General features: G+C 40.3%; 1 protein-coding gene across 7 annotated transcripts in view; it reads left to right on the top strand.

Moving 5' to 3' along the window:
* cacna1eb (calcium channel, voltage-dependent, R type, alpha 1E subunit b) overlaps nt 1–25,104 on the top strand; it is a 65,931-nt gene that overhangs the window by 38,836 nt on the left and 1,991 nt on the right. For 2 of the 7 annotated variants that reach the window (XM_044220539.1, XM_044220545.1), the window contains 31 exons: nt 300–367; nt 513–580; nt 3,098–3,106; nt 3,391–4,161; nt 5,356–5,636; nt 5,860–5,986; nt 6,154–6,283; nt 11,157–11,216; nt 11,360–11,466; nt 11,982–11,993; nt 12,989–13,085; nt 13,198–13,358; nt 14,454–14,591; nt 15,569–15,770; nt 15,889–16,053; nt 16,985–17,095; nt 17,217–17,297; nt 17,562–17,681; nt 17,835–17,900; nt 18,460–18,551; nt 18,678–18,852; nt 18,957–19,084; nt 19,477–19,573; nt 20,165–20,270; nt 20,611–20,718; nt 20,804–20,904; nt 21,464–21,570; nt 21,663–21,762; nt 23,619–23,723; nt 24,147–24,282; nt 24,624–24,787. In XM_044220539.1, coding sequence (XP_044076474.1) covers nt 300–367; nt 513–580; nt 3,098–3,106; nt 3,391–4,161; nt 5,356–5,636; nt 5,860–5,986; nt 6,154–6,283; nt 11,157–11,216; nt 11,360–11,466; nt 11,982–11,993; nt 12,989–13,085; nt 13,198–13,358; nt 14,454–14,591; nt 15,569–15,770; nt 15,889–16,053; nt 16,985–17,095; nt 17,217–17,297; nt 17,562–17,681; nt 17,835–17,900; nt 18,460–18,551; nt 18,678–18,852; nt 18,957–19,084; nt 19,477–19,573; nt 20,165–20,270; nt 20,611–20,718; nt 20,804–20,904; nt 21,464–21,570; nt 21,663–21,762; nt 23,619–23,723; nt 24,147–24,282; nt 24,624–24,787 — 4,193 coding nt within the window. The remainder of the gene's footprint in view (nt 1–299; nt 368–512; nt 581–3,097; nt 3,107–3,390; nt 4,162–5,355; nt 5,637–5,859; nt 5,987–6,153; nt 6,284–11,156; nt 11,217–11,359; nt 11,467–11,981; nt 11,994–12,988; nt 13,086–13,197; nt 13,359–14,453; nt 14,592–15,568; nt 15,771–15,888; nt 16,054–16,984; nt 17,096–17,216; nt 17,298–17,561; nt 17,682–17,834; nt 17,901–18,459; nt 18,552–18,677; nt 18,853–18,956; nt 19,085–19,476; nt 19,574–20,164; nt 20,271–20,610; nt 20,719–20,803; nt 20,905–21,463; nt 21,571–21,662; nt 21,763–23,618; nt 23,724–24,146; nt 24,283–24,623; nt 24,788–25,104) is intronic. The other 5 variants (XM_044220540.1, XM_044220542.1, XM_044220543.1 and 2 more) reach the window with 5 other exon arrangements.

Genomic DNA, 25,104 nt, shown 5'->3' on the forward strand with positions numbered 1-25,104 from the left:
CAAAAACACCTTGAACCCTCCTCCCATTTACGACCATGTCATGTCATCATGTGACTGACGTTCCATACTAAGGTCACATGATGACACCTGAGCCACCTCTATTCTGCTGATGAAGACTGTGAGCTGCGATTGAAAGCCAGAAAAAAGCAAGTAAATGGAGCTTGAATTGAGATTTTTTCATACAAACCCAAAATCTGTTTCGGTCTTACCAATATGCATTTATGAAGGGGAGAGGGGAGTTAAAACCATAATAGGTCCCCAGAGTTTGGTGTGTTTGTTCTTAACTGCCTTCATGACAGACACACTGCTGAACGTCTTTTTGGCCATCGCTGTGGATAATCTGGCCAATGCTCAGGAACTGACAAAGGTTTGTACCGTTTTTCCGTTTTTGCCTTTAAGAATAAAATATTTTTATTTATGTAGCGCACACCATCAATGACGTTTATTAGAATGCAGCTCTGGTGTTACAGTAAGTGTTCATTAAATGTGTATATTCATTTTGTCTTTATCAGGATGAAGAGGAGGAAGAAGAGTTCTTCAACCAGAGATATGCCAGAGGCAGAGATGGCCTGATATCTGAGTAAGTTATTGTTTAACAGCTAACAAAATTACCGTTCAAGGACGAGATACCCAGAGCATTCACAGCTGTTAAGTAGCTCTTAGTGGTCAGTGTGTGACTGTTTCTCAGATCTCCTCTTGAGCAAATGGAAAATTCTGATTGGGCTGAAAAATTGTCACGATTCTTCAAATTGTTTTGTTGTCTTTTTGCAGCAGACGCATGAAGTGGAATCAAACTAAGACTTACTTAAGATTCAGTATGGATGCTGTGGGTGAACTGTTGGTGGTCCTGAATTTGATCATCATGCTATTTCTGTTGGAGAGAAGAGTTTAAAAATCAGTAAGGTCTAGCCAATAAGATCAGTATTTCCACAATGTCATCTATTGTGGACTCACTGAGAACCAGTTCCTTCAGTCGCATGGTGAATGCAAAGTTAGTAAGGCATGTTTAAGGCACTGATGACATAATTCTGAATGTTTATTGAATGTGCCTGATTTAAAAGCATGACCCCTTACAGACTGATTTTGCAGCATTACTGAAACTCTATAACTGTCTTGGCCTGTGATCGGTGATGGGCAGCCTCTTTTGTTAATGAGAGAAGTAATTCGTCACTGATTTCCTGCTCCTTCCGATGACCTGGTGGCTTTCCCACAGGTCTAATGAGCCGGTAAGTCGGGAGGAGGAGGGCAGAAGCCATTTTTCAAAGATTGTTGGGAACGGTGGGAAGTCTCAATGTGTCACTCTACTGGGAGCAGGCACACTTTGGAGTGTGTCAGATTTTGACCAAGATTCCCTACTTAGTATGACTCCATCTGATCAGCGTTGCCACTGTGACAATGGAGTTATTGTAGGGAGGATAAAACTACTACAGTACATGACACATCGGGGGCATCACTGACCTGGAGTGACCGATTCTTTAAACAGCTATTGCTAAAGAATACTTGAGTAAGTGTCTCATTCAGAGCGCTGGCCTGGCTTGATCAGGACTGTACTCGTTATTTTGCATGTTTTACACCATTAACTACAAACTCTGGGTATTTCCAATACTAGCTAGATTGATGAATGTGTTTTTCCTGCTTATCAGGTAGACCTTACAACATGAAAATCAATCTTACTTGACATAAGCAATTCATCTCAGTGATTTTTTTGGCTGGCTTATGTTTTTCTCGTCAGCATATTAGAATATCATTGTGTGGTAATGAACCTGAGTACAACAGTTGTTTAGAACAAAGCTTCACCTTGTTGATGCAATCAAAGGCTAAATTGTTGGAACATCTAATTCGGACAAATTATAGCTATTGCGAAAAGGTCAATGTGGAATTTGTTGGTTCTTGAATTAAAGAGGTTTTGCTTTTCTGTATCAGATTATCAGGTCTTGAATGTTGGAAGTTCCCCAAAAACACCTGCTATAACACCAACAAGAAAGTGTTTTAAAAACTATTTATGCTCGCAACTACACTGCCGAAAATAACTTCTGCAAAAGAAATACATGAACGACTAAATGTTCACTGTGAAGAATTACTTATTCCAGGTGTTTTACAGTAAGTCTCTGCAAGCTGATTTTTATACCATATCTAAATGGACTACACCATTGTCTACTTGAAGGCAGCAAATCAAACATTTTTATTACTGCAGGCAATAATATATATGTTTACGTGATTGGTAGTTAAACATGCAAAATCCCTGGGGAAATTATGGTGGGTCCTTCAAACTCCCTAAAATCATGTAATAATAATAACAATAAACTTTTATTTTTGTATGCCAGGTTGCTTAACAAAGTTACAAAGTGCATTAGAGAAAAGACAAAAGCAAATAATGTATATACAGTTTAACTCCACAAAGTGAGACAAAAGGCAAATAATCTACATACAATGACAGGTAACTGCACAGACTCAGACTCTGTAGCTGTGACTCTGAATGTATCATTTGTCTGTTACATATTTGAATGTTAGTCTTGTATGTGTTGCAGCTATCAAGATGCTGATTTTGATGTGTATTACCGTGTTTTGCTGGTTCCATCACGTTGTCTTGTTTTTATGCCTGTTATGTGGCACTGACCAAAATGTTGCGCACATTCTGTCAGCTTTGGAAGAAATTTGCACCTTTAACCTTCAATAAAGAATAATATTTGATGTTAGTGGCCATAAAATTGAGTGCTCCCTTGAATGAAATCTTTACATTATTAATCTTAAAGTACTGTTTTCAGTCCCTTCTAAACCTGCGTAAACTGGATAACCTCCACCCACAGTTTGCGTCCGCTTTACATATTTTGTTCTGTGCCACAACAAATGTTCTGTGTATGTTGTAAAACACTAATGTGTTGTTTTCAAATAATCACTCATTGATTACATGGACAACAAAAGAATCTGAATACCAGTAAGTATAATTGTATGCATCTCTGTCTCACAGAATTTCTCCCTTGAGTTTTTCTACTCAATTACTGAGATTATTTTCACTGTTACACTGTTTGTACTTAAATCCTGCACCTTACCTTTTTTGTTCTTGTGGTTTTTGTTTTTCTCTTTTTCTTTTGATCAGTCCTCTCAGGTATCTTCATTTTTTCATTTTTTGGATGTACAGTATTTGTATTTTTTAGCTTGAAGTATCTTGCACATTTTTCATGGGAATTATTTTGTGTTACTAATCAACTAATTATAAATTCACAGAAAAGGTCTGTCCTTTTCTTACAACTTTTATTTAATTTGTTTGAATATTCTTTTATGTAACTGGTATGCTTAATAGACACTAGTCTTGATGTTTCTTGTCACCAATTCCTTCACTTTGGGCCTGTTGCTGGACCATATTGATATGCAATATCTTGTGGTCCTTAGTGGGAGGAGAAGACCCTACCTATACAGGAAACGAGCCATCCACCGAGGCCGACCAAACTTCCCAGAGGAGCCCGAGAGTGCAACAGGGGCCGCAGATGAACAGCCCCTCAATAGCTCCAACGCCTTCTCCAACCGCCGCGAGAGGAGGCGAAAGGTTAACATGTCAGTGTGGGAGCAAAGAGCCAACCAGCTACGCAAACGTCGCCAGATGGCAAGTAGAGAGGAGCTGTTTAGCAGCCCTACGGAGGACACAGCCGAAACTCCCACCATTGCCCACCATGGCCCCACGCTCTCCCCAGAGGCCAGCCCGGCTCACCTGCCTGAGTCTCCCATGTCTGTGGGGATGCCCCTCCCCGAGCCCCCGATGTCCGTCTCCATCCCCATCCCTGAGCCTCCAGTGGCTGAGCCTCTCGTAAACCTAAATGAGGAGAAAACAGGATTAGCTAACCACCGGAACACATGCGGGGGCAGGCACAGGATGGCCCGCAAGTTCAGACCAAGTCAGGGGCCGGACGAAGGGGCACGACACAGACGGCACCGTCACCGCGAGGCTCGCACTGAAGCCAAGAGTCTGGACTGTACCCAGACGCCACATGAGGTGCTGCAAGTCAGGCGGTCACTCAGCCAGGAGAGGAAGATACTGGATGAGAGGGAAGAGAAGGAAGAAAGAGAGGAGAGAGAAAAATCAGAGGGAGAAGGAGGGTCAGTCCAAGATGATTGTGGAACATCCATCATTAACCCATATGCAGAAGTTGGAGAAGATTGTAGAAGGTAAGGCTGTATTCCTTGATGAGACATTTCCAAAAAGAGATTATAAGGTTCAACACTCTCTCATGAAGTCAAAGCATATTTTTACCCTTATTTTTAATCCTTTTTCTCATTGTTTGTAATTATCTGGTAAAGGTCATTTTAACTGAAATGTCACTGGATATTTTCCCCCGAGAGACGGTAAATTGACTGCATTTATATAGTTTCTACCTTAATAGGTAGAAGCGCTTTAAAATGTTGCCTCCCATATGTTCATTGAAAAAGTTATTAGCTACTGTAACCATTCTGCCTGTACATCCTGGCTGAGACAAGTTCCCTTCAATGGAGGAGATGGGGGACAAAATCCATCTTTCATGCCAAAATGCATTACTACTGTAATTCAGTTGAATTACATGAGGCTTCAGAAGTCTGGGTTAGACAAATCAAGTGTGTATTTTCCAAAGTTTCTGTCGTTTTATGACAAAATCCCCCTTTTTGCTTCCTTGGACAGTGTTTCTTTGCTGAGCTGTGGTGAAGGGATAGTAATGCAACGACTTCAAAGATATCAAAGATATCCACTTGTTTCATCTAACTGCCGAGGCCTCATATCGCTTCACATGAACTTTAGAAGCCATTGTTGCTCAGAGCGAGGACTGTGGGTTTTGTCCCACGTCTCTTCTTTTAGAATCAGGAGAGAGAGGCTCACGACATGCAACAAAGGTCAGCTGCTGAAGTCTAACCAGTGACGTGCCATTTGGCTACCAAGGCACTCCAGACAGATTGAAAGTTTGACCTGATGATGGTGCTAGATGGAAAATCAGGGGGTTGCCGAAGTTATCACAAATCATCCTGAGGGGGTACCAAATGTCTGTACCAAATTTCTTGACAATCCATCCAATAGTTGTTGGACAAGTGGACTAAAGTGGTTGAGCGACTGACTTTGCCATCAATAGAGCCATGGCGTAGCATAGCAAATAGTATAGCGTAGCAAAAACAGCTAGGATCCTCTCTCGAGGGGTAAAATCCAGTCACATTTCAGATTAAATGAATCTTTATCAGATAATTATACAACAAGAAAAGGATGGTACAAATATATAAGAGTTCATTATTACCAGAGCTTTTGCACAGTTCTTTCTACAGGAAAGATTTCCACATCATAACATAGCTATGTTGTGTTGTACTGATTTAAGCTCAGTGATCTTTTCTTCCCCATTTCAGAGCTGCTCTGCCCGGTGCCGACATTCCTGACCCTCCTCAGTGTGAGCAGCTGATGGACTGTACCTGGTCAGAGCAGGGTGAAAGCGGGCACACAGACCAGTATGAGTCCCTGTGCCAGAACATCCCAGTGGAGCCCGCTTTAGAGGCCACAGAGTTCACTGTGAGGGCCATCGAGTCTGAGAACCACCCGGTCTCCATCAAACGTAACAAGTCCAACCTGGAGGGAAGCGTGGCCATTGAAATGTCTTCACAACCGCTGCTGGAGCTCACGCCCATGACAGGTAGCACTGTGATCACTTCTCGCTGCAGTCACACTCCTTTACTGTACATCATAAAGTGGGATTTAGTATCACTCTGGATCACCGTAGGTGTTTCTGACATCTGATGAGAGTGCCAGACTTGGAGTCTTTTTTTGATGAATCCATTGTGCCGGTGAGTCACATTGTTCTTTCTTCGTCATAAAACATTTTTTTCTCTCCTCTTGCACATCTGTCTGGGTTTTAGTGAACAGTAAAGAGTTGGAGGCATACGAGACTGACCAGAAAGAGGATGAGACAGAGGAGGAGGAACCTCCAATTCCTCCCAAACGTGTAGCTCCAGACAGCATGTTCATCTTCAAGGCCTCCAACCCGTAAGATACTACAAAATCCACTAAATCACTGATATCAAATTAAATTCAGTAGTGCTAATTTTTATTTAAAACATCTTTGCCTCGACAAGGCTTTCCTTTTTTTGGGTTCTTTGTGTATTCTCTTCCATCAACCAACAATTAATATCTTTCCCTTCGTTGATCCGCAGGATCAGGAGGATCTGTCACTATGTGGTCACTCTACGCTACTTTGAGATGACTATCCTCCTCGTGATCGTGGCGAGCAGCATTGCACTGGCTGCTGAGGACCCCGTGTGTACCAATTCAGACAGAAACAAGGTGAGATCAAAATACATCTCTCATAAAGTGAGATCATGAATAAATGGTTTTATTCATAATCTAAATTTGAATGAATGAAGTTGATGAGACTGATGATGAGTTTGATGTCACTTTAACAAGAACCCTTTACCAGTGCTAAAATGTTATACAGCAGTGCAATGTAGGTGAGTTGTGCTTTTCAATGTATGTGAAAAGCACTTCATATGAAGTGCACTGACACTTTAAAGAAGCAGTGGTCTGAAGTGTCATCTGATTTATTCAGCAGTCTTAAATTATTCTAAGTGATACAACGGCTTACAATCATTGACATCCCACTGATGCAATCTGATGGTGTTACACTGACCACTGGCCAATGTAACTCATGTAAGTTTCAGTGTTCAGTGTTCCAGTTAGCAGTAACCTGCTAGTTTAGGTCCATATTTTACAGACATTTATCCTCAAAGAAGCAATTATTTCCATAAGACTAAAAGAATGAATTGAAAATATAAACTCACTTGTTCTAAAATACTACTGATGAAATTTTAGCTTTCAGGTTTACTGTTTGATCTCAAGTTGACATAACACTGTGTCAGCAACAATGTGTCGTGACACATTTGGTTTCACGCACATACAAGGTGAGAATCAGCAGCTTTGCCTGGGAAATAGCTGTGCAGTTTGTTTTTCACAGCTTTTCACAACTCAGCATCATGGAAAGTGTCAAGAGTAACCAAATAAGCACAAACTAGTAAAATCAACACTGTATTTGGCTTTAGTGTGAGAGAGACAGAGTTAAGATCCACACTAAGGACACACAAAGTCACATTTTAAATGTGTTTGAAATAAATTATCCTAATCCAAAAATGTCTTTTGGTCACTGTACTGCTGTTGAAGGAGAACACAAGAATGTAAAGAGTAACTTAACACCCCCTGAAAATCAGTGGTTTAACTTCTCGCCATGCCGCAGTGATGTGCAGGTGGACTTCAGGACCCTGTGACGTCACTGCTGGGTGTGGTTACAGGGACCAGGCAGGACTGATGAGCACATTTCTGAACCACACTCAACCACACCTATCAGTGATGCTGGGTGTGGTCAGAGAGTAAACACACTGGAAACTTTCAACCAGTTAGTTCTACTCCACAAGTAAAAAATAGTTGTATCATGTAGTCTGAGGGGAGGAGATTTTAAAGTCTGAGAGAAAAACCCTGATCGTGTCATTTTGTCTTGGGCTGGCAGACATGACAGAAGGCCTGCATTACAAACTAAGTTGTGGAGTTTGAAAGACATGGGAGTTTACTGGGCATGGAGGGTCTAACAAAAGATGCTGTTAAGTTGCATTATGGGAAATGTAGTATCCAGTGATTTTGGAGCTTGACCCATACGAGCGACTTAAAGTCAGGATATCTCCCCCTCTGCTGTACCGATTTTTGCCATTCTTTTTAAAATCTGTCTTCTGTCTTGAGTCCTGCAACTTAATGAGAATGTAATATAAAATCCCTGTTTTTTCTGGGCACTCAGAACTTACAGCACCAAACAGCACATAATTCGCCAAATGATTCAAGGGATCCAGAGGAAGTCAGAGGAATCAGAATATCTTGTAGCATCCTTGCTTATTTCTATTTATCCATTTCTGTAATAATGTTGGTTACCTAGAGCTACAGTTAGACACTGCTTATAAACACACTGATTCATCCTATAAATTTAACCCAATAAACCCAATTTAGATCCCTCAACTCTGGATAACTACAGACCTGTTTCAAAACTCTCATTTTTATCTAAGATCCTAGAAAAGGCTGTATTCAAACAATTAGTACCACATTTGAAAGATAATAATTTATTCGAATTGTTCCAGTCTGGTTTTCAATCCCTTCACAGAAATGTCATGGCTTAAGGGTCTATGTTCTGTTATTTCCTGTTTTATTTTGGTAAGCATTCTTCCCTTATGTGTTGTGTAGTTTTTTCTTCTTCTCTGTTTACCTTTCCCGCCATTTTTGATTATCTGATCAGTTTCACCTGTATCTTGTTGTTACCCCTACTCGAGTGTATTTAAGTCTATCTGTTTCCTTTGTTCAGCGTCAGATCGTCATTGTACCATATGCCCTGTGTTTGTTCCCCAACCCGGTGGTTTGCCAGTGTTTCTTCCTGTGTTCTGCGTTACCAGGCTCCTTGGATTCTTGGTGGATTATTCTTTGTTTGGACTTCTTTTGTTGGAATCATTTCTTGGTTGGATTTTTACCTGGACTTCTCAGCCGCCCTTAGTTATTTTGTTTTGCCTTCTCTTTCGGATTTGTTTGCCACTCACGGACTACCTTTATTCCCTGCCTACCTCATCACTGTAAATTTTCAGTTTGACTCATCAAATATTATTGAACTGCACCTGCTCTGCCTAGTTTGTCTGTGTTTGAGTCTTTTCCCTGTTGTCTGGCTTACTAGCCGTAATAGTACAATCTGACCATAATGGACCCAGCAGACACGATATCAGATGAGCTTTTTAAATTAATTTGTGACCTGAAGTGCCATGGGGATATGTGGAGGAAGGCGGTTGAGGACTATCAGAGAGGCAATCTACACCCTGGCCCACGGGAGATTGTTCTCTCAGCCTTGGCTGAGGGACTCTATTCCCAAGTTCCTCATGGACTTTCTCTGTACTCCCCAAGCCTCAGCACCAGGCCCTCAGTCCTCCACCAGCTCGGTCTCCAGCCTGCTAGCCAGCCTGCACCTCAGCCTGTTCCTGTTTAACATTGTGCGTCACCGCTGCGCAGCTGCTTGTCGTTACTGCTGCTCGTCCTCATTGCCGCCCAGCGGAGCCCTCATCAGTCCTGCGTGGTCCCCAGTCTGTGGTCCGGCCAGCTCCTGAGCTCCAGTTGGCAGCCTGGAGGTTACCAGTTCCTGCGTCACAGCCATGTCCCAATTGGGCCGCCGCAACCCGCTAAACCTGAGCTGCAGCAAACTCCTGTCCCTGAGGTGATGTAGCTGAATTCGGCCCCTGTGCTGCTTCAATCACCACTTCTTGAGCAGCAATTCCCTGTTTCTGCTGAGCTGCTACTGCTTCCCGTTCCAATTCTTGTGCTGCAGCAATCTGCTGAGGCTAACCTGCAGCAGTCTCTGGATCCTGCTGAGCCTCTGCAGTCTCCTGTTGTCGTCTGTTCTGGAGCTGTAGCTGTCTCCCGAACACCCTGAGCAACCTGCTGACCCTTGTTCCTGCAGAGCTGCAACTGTGTCCACTTTCTGCACTGCTTGCTGTTCCTGGCATAACTGGCTCCGCCGTCTCTTCTGCCTGTCTCCGGCCTCCAGTCCTGCTCTCCAGCCATGTTGCTAGCCTCCCAAGGGGCTTTCTTTGCCGCTGGCCACCAGAGGCCTTCTGTCTTCGCTGCCGGCATCCTGTTCGACCTCAAGGGTTTTTGCCTTCTTCATTGCCAACCACTTGAGTTGCATTACACATCTGGTCATCCTCCAGGCCTGCGCTGCTCTTCTGTCCAGCCCTGTGTTTTTCCAGTGTTTCTTCACGTGTTCTGCGTTACCAGGCTCCTTTGGATTCTTGGTGGAATATTCTTTGTTTGGACTTTAGTTGGAATCATTTCTCAGTTGGCTTTTTACCTGGACTTCTCAGCCGCCCTTAGTTTTGTTTTGCCTTCTCTTTCGGATTTGTTGGCCACTCGTACACTACCTTTTTGTTCCCTGCCGGCATCATAACTAAGTTTTCAGTTTGACTATTAAATGTTATTGAACTGCACCTGCTGTCTAGTTTGTCTGTTTGGGTCTTTCCCCGTTGTCTGGCTTACCAGCTGTAACAGACAGCTCTTGAAGTCTGTAATGACCTTCTGTTGGCTGAAGATGCTAGTGAGGGCTCTCTATTCTAGTTCTCAGTGCTGCTTTCAACACAGTTTATCATAACATGCTCATTGACTAGAAAGGTGGGGAGGAATCGCTGGCCTTAAACTGGTTCAGGTCTTACCCATCTAGTAGCTGTTTCTGACTAGGGCTGGCTGCATTTCATCCCCCACAAATATGCTCTATAGTGTTCCCGGGGTTCAATTCTCAGTCCCATTCTATTAATCTATATGCTCCCTCTTGGTGACATCATCTGCAAATGTCCAGTTTCACTGTTGTGCCAGTGACACACAGCTCTATATTCCAGTCATTCCCGGCAACCAGTCTAACAAAGCAACCCTTTACAAGTACCTTGCTGAGATAAAACACTGGATATCAAACTGCTGCTTGCCAGCCATTTCAAGGTCTAGACTGAAAACCACAGTTACCTGAATTGAAAAGTGTTATACAAATAAAGCTATTATAAAAGGTTTATTTAAAGGCAGCGGCATCCTTTTAAGGTTTAAGAGGCATGCCAACCAAACGATTACAGGCTCACTGCCTCTGACTGGATGGGACCAAGGAGTTTTATGTACTTCAGAGCTGTACTACTCGCAGTGTGTCCCAAATCCATATTAATTCTAAACAAGTTTGAGTGTCTTGTCTTTACACTGGAAAAGTGACAAAATAAAGTATGCAATGCACAAATGAAATGGAGCAGCTTCTCACAGCTGCAAATATTTATATAAATTGTGGTTGGTGGTGAAACAGCTCCAGAAAGATCTTGGAAAACAAAGTATCAAATCCTAGAAGACATTGTGTTCTTTGTAAAGTTTAGTTGGCAAAGACATTCAAAGGCTTCAATTTTATTGATGTCTGACATACATTGTAAATACTGAATAATTTCCTGTTAGCATAAAATGGTTATTATGATTTTGTAACTTTTTTTATTACAATTCAATGGTATACCTATGTGTGTAGTATGGATTTGGGTGTGTGCCAGAATGATGCAAAATGAGTATGCGGCATCAGAAAAGTCTTCTTTTTTTTTTTAAAAATAACTTTTAATTTGTATTTTTTATCCAGGTCCTCCGTTATTTTGATTATGTCTTCACTGGAGTGTTCACCTTTGAAATGATCATCAAGGTGGGTAGCTGAAACATCTTTTCTCCACTTTGACATCAATCACACTTTTAAAGAATTTAACTCTAAACTAGATTTGCTCAGGTGTTTTTTGTCCCTGTGTATTTAATCTGTTCACTTTATGTGGATGTGTGTTTGTCCTCCAGATGATAGACCAGGGTCTCATTCTGCATGATGGCTCTTATTTCCGAGACATGTGGAACATCCTGGACTTCATTGTGGTGGTGGGAGCTCTGATTGCCTTTGCTCTAACGTGAGTCACTATATATTGCTGCCTGCTGATGACTAATGACTGACTCACTGCAGCAAATCATTTTCTGAGCATACTGTATTGTTATAAACGACCTTCCCTCAAAGACACTTTTTGCAGCTTCAAAATAACTGCAGGGCATCTCAAACCGCAAACATTGAGACATGCATGGTCCTGTACACTGTGTAATTTAGATTTAACTGTCACTATGGTCCTACGACAACAGGAAAAAATGGATTTCTGGTAATTTTGGGGTTTACACATGGGTGGAGTGTGTCATGACTGATGTTAAAAAGCTTCTACACTATTTCTTTGTTGCCGTTCCCAGCATGAGCATGACCGATAACTTACTGAAGCTTTTGTGCCTTTTGTTGTACTGTAGAGGACCATATTGTATGTTAATTTCATTGTTGTGAATATAGCTGTGATCCTCTGAGCTTTGCTCACGGTGTATCTCTCTTTATGCCTCAATTTTTCTATGTTGTTCCTGTGGATTTTGTCACTGTTGGGGCTACCAGGAATGTGATGGGGTAAAAATTTCAGTCACACTAAATGTAAACTTCTCCCATAAACTCGTCATATCTTTTATTTTCATGTATCATTTTTCCTTTTTGTATTCAGTATGTTTTTTGTTTTCTAAAGCTCACCAAACTGCAGAGCCCGACAGATATCAGGGGTAAAATGTTTGATCATTTGGGCACACTAATAAGTCACTTCTGTCCTCTAATTAAAGATTTATACCGTCATATTACCTGATTTGTTTCCTCAAATGTTTAAAATGGAACAATGACAGATAAGACATCGTTGTGTGTGTGTGTGTGTGTATATCCAGGTATCTCAGTTCAAAACCAAAATGAAACTTTACTACACACACAGCTCATACTTGGGTTTAATACATGGACAAGGACAAACTGAATGAATGCTATAATTTAAAGGCGGGGTATCCGATTCTGGAGAAATCCAATACCATGATATAGAGCAAACAACGGCACAGCAAGTGATATAACTAACGTTAGCTAGGTTATGGGTTAGCAGGGGAGGACGAGATAGTTTCCCAGAGTGGATTATAATAGCATACCCCACCTTTAACACTGATCTTGAGAGAATAAATTCAGTTCAGAGAGCAGTGCTACACTGAAAAACTTCTAACCTATAATAACTTTATACTATTAGCCTAACGTGATGGGATAAAATTCTTTTTAAAGCGTAATTTCATGCTTTGAGGCCACAAATTATAAATGCAAGCGAATGTATTACTAGTTTTGTTCACAAATAATTAACTCAAGGGTACAAATCGCACCAATTATCAACATTTTTACCTGTGACAGCTGCTGGACTCCGTACAAACACACTCAAGGTGAAGTTCTGTGTTTCATTGTGTTTTTTGATATGCACTTGTGTTGACATTTTTCTTTTTCTGTGTTTTTTCTTTTTCACTGTTTTAAATATGTCTATGCCATGTGTCCTTGTGTGTTAGTCTGAGTGTACAACTATTTTCCTAAGTACTGTTTTTCAATGTCAACAGAAACAACAAAGGCAGAGACATCAAGACAATAAAGTCTCTCAGAGTTTTGAGAGTTCTGCGGCCTCTTAAAACCATCAAGAGGCTTCCTAAACTCAAGGTACGATGTAAACATTTTCAAACTCTCTCCAGTAGTTTGGTTTTTGGTGTTATTTCACATATTTGACAGATTGCGCTTTCTTTGCCATCCCTCTTGTCTTTCTTCTCTGCAGGCTGTTTTTGACTGTGTGGTCACATCTCTGAAGAACGTCTTCAACATCCTTATTGTGTACCAGCTCTTCATGTTCATTTTTGCTGTCATTGCGGTGCAACTCTTCAAGGGGAAGTTCTTCTATTGCACTGACAGCTCCATGAATTCAGAGAAGGAATGCCAGTAAGTAGATATATCTAAACCAGCGGGGGGAAAAGTACTCAAATCTTTTACTTAAGTAAAAGTAGCAATACCACAGTGTAGAAATACTCTGTTACAAGTTAAAGCCCCACATTCAAATTTTGACTTGAATTAGTACAAAAGTATTTGCATTAAAATATCCTTAACGTACCAAAAGTAAAATTACTCTGAAGTGTAGTGGAGTAGAAGTATAAAGTAGCAGAAAATGGAAATACTCCACTAAAGTACAGTATATGAGTTAATGGAATAAATATATACCTGAAAATCCTCCATGGATCCAATCCACAGTATACTGCCACACTACATGACAGTTACGTCGTTACTACTATTTTTATTGTCAAATATGGACGCTTGAACACATAGTTTTAGGAAATACGCTTTTTTCGCTTTCTTTCTGAGAGTTAGATGAGAAGATTGATACCTCTCTCGTGTCTGTACTGTAAATATGAAGCTACAGCCAGCAGCTTAGCTTAGCATAAAGACTGGAAACAGGGGGGAAACAGTTAGGCTGGTTCTGTCCAAAGGTAACAAAATTTGCCTACCAGCCCCTCAGCTCAGTAATTAACATGTTAAATCTCAATATGTGCCGGACTATTTCTTGGCCTTCAAAGTGAACTTCAGGGAAAACCCTGGCCAAAATAACAAACCAACCAGCCTCGGCTAAAAATAGTACCAAAACACCTAAATTAAATGAACTGCACAAAAAATAAAGTTACAGTACTAAACCTAACTACATGATGACTTCTCCCCTCTACAGAACTTTCTGGCAAAGCTTTAACATATACAACAACAACTCAGTATCAATAGATTTAATAAATATTACCATAACATTTCTGACCTTTATGACATACATAAGAGAGCAATGGGCAAATTCTGATACAAAAGTCCTGATACAAATAGCTCACGATACAGATGGCCTGCGATTGGCTGCAGATCAGATTCACCAGTTAATAGTACAAGGGGAGGGTAATATTTTCACATAACAAAAGCTTTAATATCTTTCTCTTCATTAAAACTGCTGGTTTAATCAGTGAATTAAGTGAGTCAATGACCTCCGGGCTGCTCTGTTCCCCACAGAGGCTACTACATTGACTACAGCAGAGACAAAAAGGAGGTGAAGAGGAGAGAGTGGAGGAGACACGAGTTTCACTACGACAACGTCTGCTGGGCCCTCCTCACACTTTTCACTGTCTCAACTGGAGAGGGATGGCCTCAGTAAGTGGATTTTCACTCAGACGAACAGTTCATATAGTTCATAGGCTGTTAGTGCAATGAAAAAAAAAAAAAGTTTAAGGGGAGACACCCCAGGTGACTAGAGTAAAAAAAATTAAGTAATAGATATTTTAAATGTAACTATGCAAATGAGGGACTATCATTAAATATGTGCTAATCTGCATACATTTCCAGAACAGAAATCTGAACATTGGATAAAGCCAGATTCAAAATTCTTGTTTCATTTTGTTGAGTCAAAAGTTTTTACAGAGGGAATTTTGGATAAATCTTATCACGTATAATACTGTCAACAGCGATTTTAAAAAAAAAAAAGTCTATTTTTTGCCATGTTGTTAGAAATAAAATTCTATATAAATCAGGCTATGAATGATATATGAACAAACCCCTCTGTAAAAACCTTCAGAATATAGATAGGAATAAAACTGGAACATTTGGTGAATTTAGAGAGATTTCTGACTCAGAATATGAGAAAAAATTCATTTTGTGAAAATGGCCTTTAAAGATATGTATTGTAAAATTCCAAGACACTACAGGTGAATAGGGTGAACAGCTTTAACTAATAGATGTCACCATGAAACTTCCCCTGTTCATTACTTATATTAAGACACTTATTTTTTTGTATTATAAGTTTTGAAATGTTTAAATATGCAAATGATGCACCATCCAATTAAATATGCTGTTTTTGCATACATTTCCAGAACAGAAATCTGAACTAAAATAAACACCTAAATGTGTATTTTGGACATATTTTTTCCCACTAGTCTGAAAGAAGACATGTTATGGAAGCAAAATATCCCAAAATCTCAAAATTGACCAGTGCATGAAATAATTGTTTTCACCTGGGGGTCTCCCCTTAAGGGATAAAAATGTAAGTAAACTGAAATGTTGCAACATTATGGCCTTAATTGCCTAAAAAAGATAAATGACCTCTCTTTTCTCCCATCTTTTTTTCCTGCTAGAGTCCTGCAGCACTCTACCGATGTTACAGAGGAGAACATGGGGCCGAGCAGAGGGAACCGGATGGAGATGTCCATTTTCTACGTGGTCTACTTTGTGGTCTTCCCGTTCTTCTTTGTCAACATCTTTGTGGCTTTGATCATCATCACCTTCCAGGAGCAAGGCGACAAGATGATTCAGGAGTGCAGTCTGGAGAAAAATGAGGTGTGGAGCGGTGAAACATATGATGATAAACAACACGCAGACACACACACACAAATACATTCACACGTATTCATGTAATGTCTCTGTATGTATGTTTTGTTAAATTTCTGTCCATCAGAGGGCTTGCATCGACTTTACCATCAGCGCCAAGCCAATGACCCGCTACATGCCCCAGAACAGACAAACCTTCCAGTACAGACTCTGGCACTTTGTGGCATCGCCCTCTTTTGAGTACACAGTGCTCGTCATGATCGCTCTCAACACGGTGGTCCTCATGATGAAGGTAAAGAACTCTGTACAGCAGGGCTCAGTAGTGGAAAAATTTGTACTTGTGTTTGTCATGTTATGCTTCAAATTGTGAGTTACGGCGGACAATGAAACTTGCTGAGACTTAAAACGTGCTTGAGACAAGTTATTCAGGACAATAAACATTTAGAACATCTTTTTTATTTTCTTCAGCATGTGGCCATGTGCGGTAATTAAAGGAAACTACAGTTTAGTACAAACACCCTCATTGTTTTTTCTATGCATTTAGGGATTATGAGCAACATTTTGGGTGCACTCACTTTAGGTTTTACCTCCAAATAAAGAGGTTTAGGTAATCTGGCTAAACTCGGCTTGTTTACAGCATGTCTGGTCTTGTTTATTGCCCTGTTGGACTTATTTTTAGCGATGCGTTCCCAGATCTTATCTTATTTTGGTCAATACAATTTTATCATAACCGATGGAACAAAAATACTAAAATAAAACTAAAATAAAGTTTTAATAAACTGTAGCTTTCCTTCCTAAGAACAGGTACTCTTTTAAAAAAAAATCAGTTTTATTGCTGAGTTTAAAGAAACAGTCACATTTGAGACTTGAGACATAAATGCCAAAACATTTCAATGAAAAACCCACAAAGCTCACACAATTCTTTCCACAGTGCTCATGTTTGTTTGTTTGTTTGTCGTCAAGATTTGATTGACACCAGACTTCATACCAAAGACCATGCTTTTCCTCACAAATCTTAAGATATCAGAAATTCATTCATTCAATATTCATTAGACAATTGTGTTCAGTATTGTGAAGTAGGCAAAATTTGTGGACTGAATCATGCAAATCCATCATTATGAACTTTGAAAGTGGGTGTGGAGGTAGTTGTCATGTCAACCAAAATGTATACAGTAAATTCAAAGGGATCAATAACAATGGTGTTATTTTACATTTTCCTTCAGTACCACTCGGCCCCAACAGCCTACGACACAGTCCTAAAACACCTTAACACAGCCTTCACTGTCCTCTTCTCCTTGGAGTGTATACTCAAGATCATGGCCTTTGGACTTGTGGTAAGTATTACAAGAAGACATAAGTCAAAGACAGAAGCGATTTTAAATCACATCTAGCTCCAATGTTAAAGAATTTGTCTATGTTTAGTCGTATGACTTAAAACATTTTCTTTTGCCGCAGAACTACTTTCGAGATACTTGGAATATTTTTGATTTCATCACCGTTCTTGGCAGCATCTCTGAGATAATTGTGGATTTACAGGTAAGTTACTGCCAAGACACCATTCATTTTCACAATGTTGTGACCCTAGAAAAAAAAGACAAATAGTCAGCTTCAAGAGCAGCATTCTCTTTCCAAGTTTCCCTTGTGTGTTATGATCCCTGCCTCCAGACACAACTTAAGTCATGTTGTGATAAATTTCGCCATCTGTGTTTTACATCCTGTCTCTCCCTTCTGTCTGCCACTCTCCCCCTCCCTCCCTCTCTTGTGTCGCCCTCTCTCCAACCATTTGCACGTGTGTCCCAGTCGGTGAACACCATCAACATGAGTTTTTTGAAGCTTTTCCGAGCAGCCAGGTTAATCAAGCTGCTGAGACAGGGTTACACCATCCGTATTCTGCTGTGGACCTTTGTGCAATCTTTCAAGGTCAGACATTTTACAATCAGCTTCTTCTTCCTTGTCATTTTGATTCCTCACACAAGGATGATGATAATATTTTTCAGGCAATGTAAAAAGTTCAAACGCTTGCCTTTTATGGTGAATTTTAATCAACTGTCTTTGCTGTTTCTTCCTCAACAGGCTCTTCCTTATGTCTGTCTTCTCATTGCTATGCTGTTCTTCATATACGCCATAATTGGAATGCAGGTATCCTTTCACTAATATATCACAAATTACATAACAGACAGCCATAGCTCTCAGTTGAAGTCTGCTGGGTTTCATTAAGAAAGCTTTTAGTTATTCCTTGAGCCAAGACTTTTAAAACATAGTTATGTACAGGGCTTCTGTGGAATGGAGTGCTTACTCTTAAGAAACATATGCAGACTGTGACTGAATAGACATGTTTTATATCTGATGTTGACTTAGTTTTCATGAATTTTAAAGATGTTTGTGTGCTTAAATGTAGGTGTATTGTAATTTGTATGAGCTTGTTTGGTGCATTCTTTGCCTTTATTTTGTTCATATTATATGAGGTCATTCGAACCATTTATTTCTTTTTATTGATAGTTGTGTGTGGTATTGATTTGATTCTGTTATATTACGATCAGCTGCTTTGTTTTACCTATTTTTATGTTTAATGTTTTATTTGGACATTTTTCTAATGTATGGACCCCAGGAATATTACAAATGCTATGGTAGAAGCTAATGGGGATCCAATGAAATAAACAAAAGTAATTATTTTACTGAAGCTACCTGTTTTCTGCAGGTGTTTGGAAACATCAAGCTGAATGATGAGAGTCACATCAATCAACACAACAATTTTAAGACCTTTTTCAGTGCGCTGATGCTGCTCTTCAGGTGGGCCTCTTAAAAAATATCTTCCAAGAAGATACAATTAAATTAAATTCTTTCATTTCTAGATTTTTGGAAAAATGGATCTTAATTTGATGTCAACTAGGCGTTTGTTCGTGTTTAAACCACCAGGAGTGCGACGGGGGAGTCCTGGCAGGAGATTATGCTTTCATGTCTGTCGGGACAGGAGTGTGAACCAGACCCCTCCATCGCCCCCCTCACCATGTCTCCAGACCATGAGGGAGGCTGTGGGACTGACTTTGCTTACTGCTACTTCGTCTCATTCATCTTCTTCAGCTCCTTCCTGGTCAGGACTCGACCAAAATAACATTCTGCTTATATATTTCTCAGTTTTTTCTGCTGTCTTGCACACTGCTTTTCTTCTCAAATCTTTTTTATGTCCTTTTTTAGATGCTAAATCTGTTCGTGGCTGTGATCATGGACAACTTTGAGTACCTGACACGAGACTCATCAATCCTGGGTCCCCATCACCTGGACGAGTTTGTTCGCATCTGGGGGGAGTATGATCGTTTGGCATGGTGAGACTTGATCTTATTACTGCTGCATTTTTACATTTTTATTTTGTTTCAAGCAGACCTGATCAACGTTCATGTTCTATCTTCATCCAGCAGAGGGCCATCAAAGCATGTGAAATGTTATTACATTTTTCAGTGCAATGAGCTGTCAGGTTTAACACAAGTTTAAAAAAAAGCGTATCTAAAGTTCACTGTGCTAAAGTCAACTTGTTTTGCCAGAAAAAGAAAACATTGTTCTAAAAGTTTCATGCCGCATAACAAGTAGAAGACCTTGAAAAGGGAACTTGCTGTTTGTCTTCATCTATATTAGAGTTTTATGCCATGTTTCATTAACCTCTCCACCTTCTGCTTCTCTGTGCCTCCCTTCACTTATCACACCTATTTTGCCCCTGAAGTGGTCGTATCCACTACACTGCCATGTATGAGATGTTAACACACATGTCACCACCCCTGGGCTTGGGAAAAAAATGTCCTGCTAAGATCGCCTATAAGGTACTGAAAACATTATCACTTTTTTTTCTAAACACAGGCTAGGGCTAGATGAAATGAAAGCTCAAGTAAAATCCTATTTTATATAAATCCAGTATATATGCTACGAAAAAGAGCAATACAAATTATAAATAAGGTTGACAGGCTGTTTATCAGGTCAAGGTTAATAAAACTGAAGGACTTAGTTGAATTCAAGACTTTGTTAGTTATGTTTAAAGCCAAAAACAGATTATTACCTGAAATTTTACAGAAGTTGTTTGTGTTAAGATCAGATGATAATCATCACAGAAGGAAATTTCATTTTAAAACTCAGTTTGCTCAAACTACATTAAAGCAGATGTGTATTTCAGTGTGCGGAGTCAAACTGTGGAAATCTCTGGTGAATAATTTCAAATGTTCAACTATTGTTCTGTTTAAGAAAACGTATAGAGACCTAATAATTAGAAAATATGAACCTAATTAGTGTACATTATGACGTGTGTACATGTGCCTTTTAAAGGTTGTTGAAAGTATTGGCAGACCATCTGTGATAGACCATTTATGATAATGAATGACTGGATCTCCTTCTGTCTTCTGTCCCTTGTTGTCTCTCAGAGGTTGGTGTTGATGAACATGCCTGTAGATGAGGACATGACCGTCCACTTCACCTCCACCCTGATGTCGCTCATCCGCACAGCTTTGGATATCAAAATAGCTAGAGGTCAGGGTCACCAATAATCATGTCATGATTGTGATATGGCATCTAGGGCTGCAACTAACGATTATTGTCATTATAGTTTGCTAATCTGCTGATTTGATTTTTTTTGATAATCGATTAGTCGTTTGGTCTATAAAATGTCAAAAAGTGAGGTGAGTTCTTCAAATTGCTCTTCAAAAGGTATGTTTGGGTTCTATGCTTGAAAAATGACTTAATCGATTATCAAAATACTTGTTTAATATTAATTAACAGATTGATTAATCGACTAATCGTTTCAGCTTTAGTGGAATTAATATAACATATTGTATTTGCCAAAGTGGCTGAATGTGTGTGTTTGTCACAGGTGGTGAGGACCGTATCGCTCTGGATAGTGAACTCCAAAGAGAGATCAGTATCATTTGGCCTTATCTGCCCCAGAAGAACTTGGACCTGCTGGTACCTATCAACAAAGGTCTGGCTCTAGCTATGGAGGAACTACTCAATATACTGCTGAGAGACAAGCAGTAACAGTTAATGTAGTGTGTCTGCCCTCACAGATACAGACATGACAGTGGGGAAGATCTACGCTTCCATGATGATAATGGACTACTTCAAACTGAACAAAGCCAAGAAGCTCAGGCAGCAACTTGAAGCTCAGGTCAGCTCTGCATGCTGTTATGAACTTTCTTGCACCTCAATACATTTTCTCACCCTGTTTTACAAGTATATATTTAAAGAAAAGAGATACATAGATAAAATTTTACATTCCATCGTTACAAGATAGCCATGTCTATCCTCACGTGGGATCTGCTATAATTTCCTCCTACAGTACTTTGGCACACATTTAAGGCGCAATTAGATCAATTACATGTACAAAAAACAAAACTCTAAATTCTTAGCTATGATAGCTGTAATGTTATCACCTTACCTTTTAAAGGCAGAATGAGTAGGATTTGTCGGTTGTGGTTTGTAAACACAACATTCAAAGTTGGCCCCTCCCCGGCTCAACAACACCAGAAGTGCACGCCCAGTGTTGTATATGACAACGTTGCTGTGTCAGTTCTGGGGTGTAGAATACTCAATCCACTTTAACCAGATATTTGTCCTTCCTGCACCTTTCATATTCTTAAATGTGGCCTGAACAATGGGAAATTAAATTGGAATAATGCCCTCGTACCTGTATTTGATCTGTTGTGTTTTTGTTTCTCTCATTTCAGAAGAGTAACTTAATGTTCAAGCGTCTGGATGCCTCCACCCTCCCCGAGGACATTCTGTCCAATACCCAGACGCTGCCGATGATGGCCCACAGTGCTGGCTCAGCCCTGTGAGTCTGTGCACACCTGCAGATTTGTTATATTTCTACCCGTGTCTCTCTTTATGTGTTTGTTTTACTGTTTCTCTCTGTTCTCAATACAGGACCCGAGGAGGCTTTGTGGCTTTGAGCCCCATCTCACCCCAGGAACTATTTTTGCAGCCCATAAGCTCTGACGTTGATGCTAGTCAACAGCAGAATCTGGTAAGAAAGAGGATCAACATGAGCATGCAGCCATGAATACCACAAGCATGTCTTAAAGCGGTGGTTCTTAATCTTTTTAACTTGTGACCCCTTAAAGCAAAGCTTTGTTGACTTGTCACAGGTTGTGACCAGTTAAATGAAACAGCAATTTTTCTTTCTCAGATTGTTTTTGAATAATTTTTAGAGGTCACATTCAAAAGAGTATAAATATGTTGGTTTTTTTTGCCACTTTCTTATCCTGTTATTCATTTCACAACCCCTTAAGTGCAACACACATCTGTGGCATCACAGAATGTCACGTCAATTGACAGCCATAACACACAATCCCTATACTACACCAGACAAAAGAAATTGTCATGGTATAATATAGGGCTAAGCCAGGTACTCAGATTTTACAAGCAGTTGTTACGGATAATGTAACAGTACTAGCCGAATACTGAGGACCAATTTCTGCAATTGGAATAACACAGAAAAACAGCCTGAGCAAGCAGATGACAGTCTGAAGCCACGTTTTAATATCAAAAAGATCTCTCTCTCTCTTTCTCAGTGCCACACAGACACACACTACATAAATGCTGTGATAGGCAACCATCAGTATAAAAAGGCATTCAGTGCAACAAAAACATGATTCTGCTCCTATATCAGCCGATCCATCATGGTTAAGTACCCAGCCCTGATCGAGGATAATAGTAGCCTACTGTGGATGAGGGCTCAGTAATAAGTAAATCCACTTCAAACATAAAGTGCAGCTTGCACCAGGCATTAGTTACCCAACATCACACACTCACAGACAAAATCTCTGAACTTCTGCCCTCTGATGAAACACACCAAAGAACAAACATTCTCCCTTGATTATGAAATAATCATCCAAAACAGAGCCGTGACCAGCGGGTGTTTTTGCACCTGTCTGGGCGTGGGTGCGGGGGGGGGGTTCCAGTAGTAGCTAGTTCAGTAGCAGGGATTTGTCGATAGAAAAACAAGGAAATGGAAAACAATGGATGCGTTTGTTTTGATGCACGTCATACACCGCTGATGTGTGTTGCCCTTTAGAGTCATCTTGTGATACCTAACAGGGGTCCCGACCCCCAAGTTCGGAACCACTGTCTTAGAGCACAGATTTTCACTCTGAACATTCACAAAGCACAACTTTCATCTAAGTGCTTAACGCCACAAAGATGGTATAAACATGTTGTAATGGATGACGTTGCTGTGACTTTTCTCAGTGCCTTGCAGAGCACTGCATCGCTGCTCTCTGTGCTCCTGTCTTTTAGTCCTGTGGAGGTTGGAATAGCAAAGGCAGATTGTTGATGTTTTGCTGTGTCTATACTGTCTGGTTTTACTGGTCTACATTGCTTGCAAGATGAATGATATGACATTATTCTGAAATACCCACATATTTTGTTTGTTTGTTCTTGCAGAGGAATGTGTTCGGCCCCTTGACAGATTTGTGTGGCTCTGTTTGTGTAGCTATTAAGACCTGAACATGCATGATTGAATGTACCCCCAAGCTCAAATATGGATTCCATCTTTCCCTGTGAACTGTTTTGTTTCTTGTCTTTTCTCGCTCTTCTTCTCCACTCTTTGCTCCTCTAATACAACCTGACACTGTTTCTTTTCCTCCTTGGAGTCAGTTTTCTTGTTGCTAGTTATTAATCTGTCCGTTTTTTGGCTGGAATGGCTTCTGATTGGATGGTGATGGCTATGATAGATGACCCTCAGTAATGAAATGGCTTGTCTGCCCTCCTCTCACCTGAACTGGATCTCGTATATTAAATAGAGGCAGTCCTGGCGAGGACGAGCCTGATTGGTGCTCTGTCTCTTCTTGCCCTCCTCTCTTGTTTCTGTACTCCACCTAGGTGGGCGAGTGCAGTAGGGGGATTGAAGCCCCACTGGAGCTTCCTCTAGGGAGGGGCCTGTGTGTGCGGGCCTCTTCCATGCCCCGTCTGGCTGTAGAGTCGCAGGTACAAACATCTTCCACGACATGGCCTCTGTGCTGGATCTTGAGGACGTCAGTGGCTGCATGGGCTCTAATGCCAAAGTGCCTTGTTCCTTATGTGCACGAGATGCCGAGAAGTTTAAATCCGTAGAGTTTTGGCTTGTCTTTTTGCTACTTTGGGATTTTGATTAATGCTCAAAGAATTGTTAAAATGGGTTGTGATCTGTGAATGCTGATGCGTCGCCTTCTTACCTTGATCTCTTTCATCTCTAGAATAGAGGAAACTGAACCTAACAAGTCTATTAGGATGCACTGTTTAAAAAAGCATGACATTTTATTTTTAAAAACCTTTCTGCAATGGTCCACTTTTTTCTGAATTAAATCTGAATGTAATTACAGTATTTTTAATGTTTGCCTGCTTTGTCTGTTTTGTGTTTTCACATACAAGCAGACGGAGGTTGCAAGTGGCTCCATGAAACGTTCAGCCTCCACGGTCGCGGATCAGCGGGTGAACGGTCTTTGGCAGGAGGAGAAAAGCCCTGAGCGAGTTTATCGACCTCGTCACAAAAGCTACAAGGCTGCTGGTTAGTTTGTGTGCATACAGTATGAAGCGTTTTTTTTTTTTTTAAGAATATGTTATTACGATACTTTACTGTATGCTAAATACTAAAACGGGTACATTTGTGTGGTTAGAGGTCAAGCCGCACCTATTCTGGTTGACAATGCAAATAAGAGGAAAATATGTTGATATTAAGTTTCTTGGATTGTCGATGACACTTCACTCTACTAGATAGCTGGATAACAACAGCATTATCTTTACCATTATATTTTGAGGAACAAAACAATGTTGTCTCCCACTTTAGCTATTTCTTTTTTTTTATCTGTCATTTTATGTTATCTCCGCTCCTGAATGTGTTCCCTCTAGTTTCTCGGTCTGAGCACCGGCAGCAGAGCGACAAGGAGCGTGGCCGGTCTAAGGAGCGCTGTCACCTCCTCTCTCCAGACGCGTCTCGTTGTAACTCAGAGGAAAGAAGCTTGCAGCCCTCACGATCGTCTAGTGTAGAGAGAGCACACCCCCAAGATAAACAGGTAGGTCAGAAAAACTCTGTCCAGCTAACTGATTCAGCGACTTAGACAGCAAAAAAGCAGGGTCACAAATTAACAAGTGCTTTGGCCAAAAACACACTTCAAAGTCTGTAAAATTAAAAATATCTTTCTGATATATATATATATATATATATATATATATATATATATATATATATATATATATATATATATATATATATATATATACATAAATGACATAAATGTATGTAAAATCACACAACACAGTTGAACACAGTTCAACCGAAAAAATGGCTGCATCTTGGCTTGCGAAAGCCTGTGTTACAAACTGAGGACAG

This window comes from Siniperca chuatsi, linkage group LG13, assembly GCF_020085105.1.
Source record: "Siniperca chuatsi isolate FFG_IHB_CAS linkage group LG13, ASM2008510v1, whole genome shotgun sequence".
In the NCBI taxonomy this organism is placed as follows: domain Eukaryota; kingdom Metazoa; phylum Chordata; class Actinopteri; order Centrarchiformes; family Sinipercidae; genus Siniperca; species Siniperca chuatsi.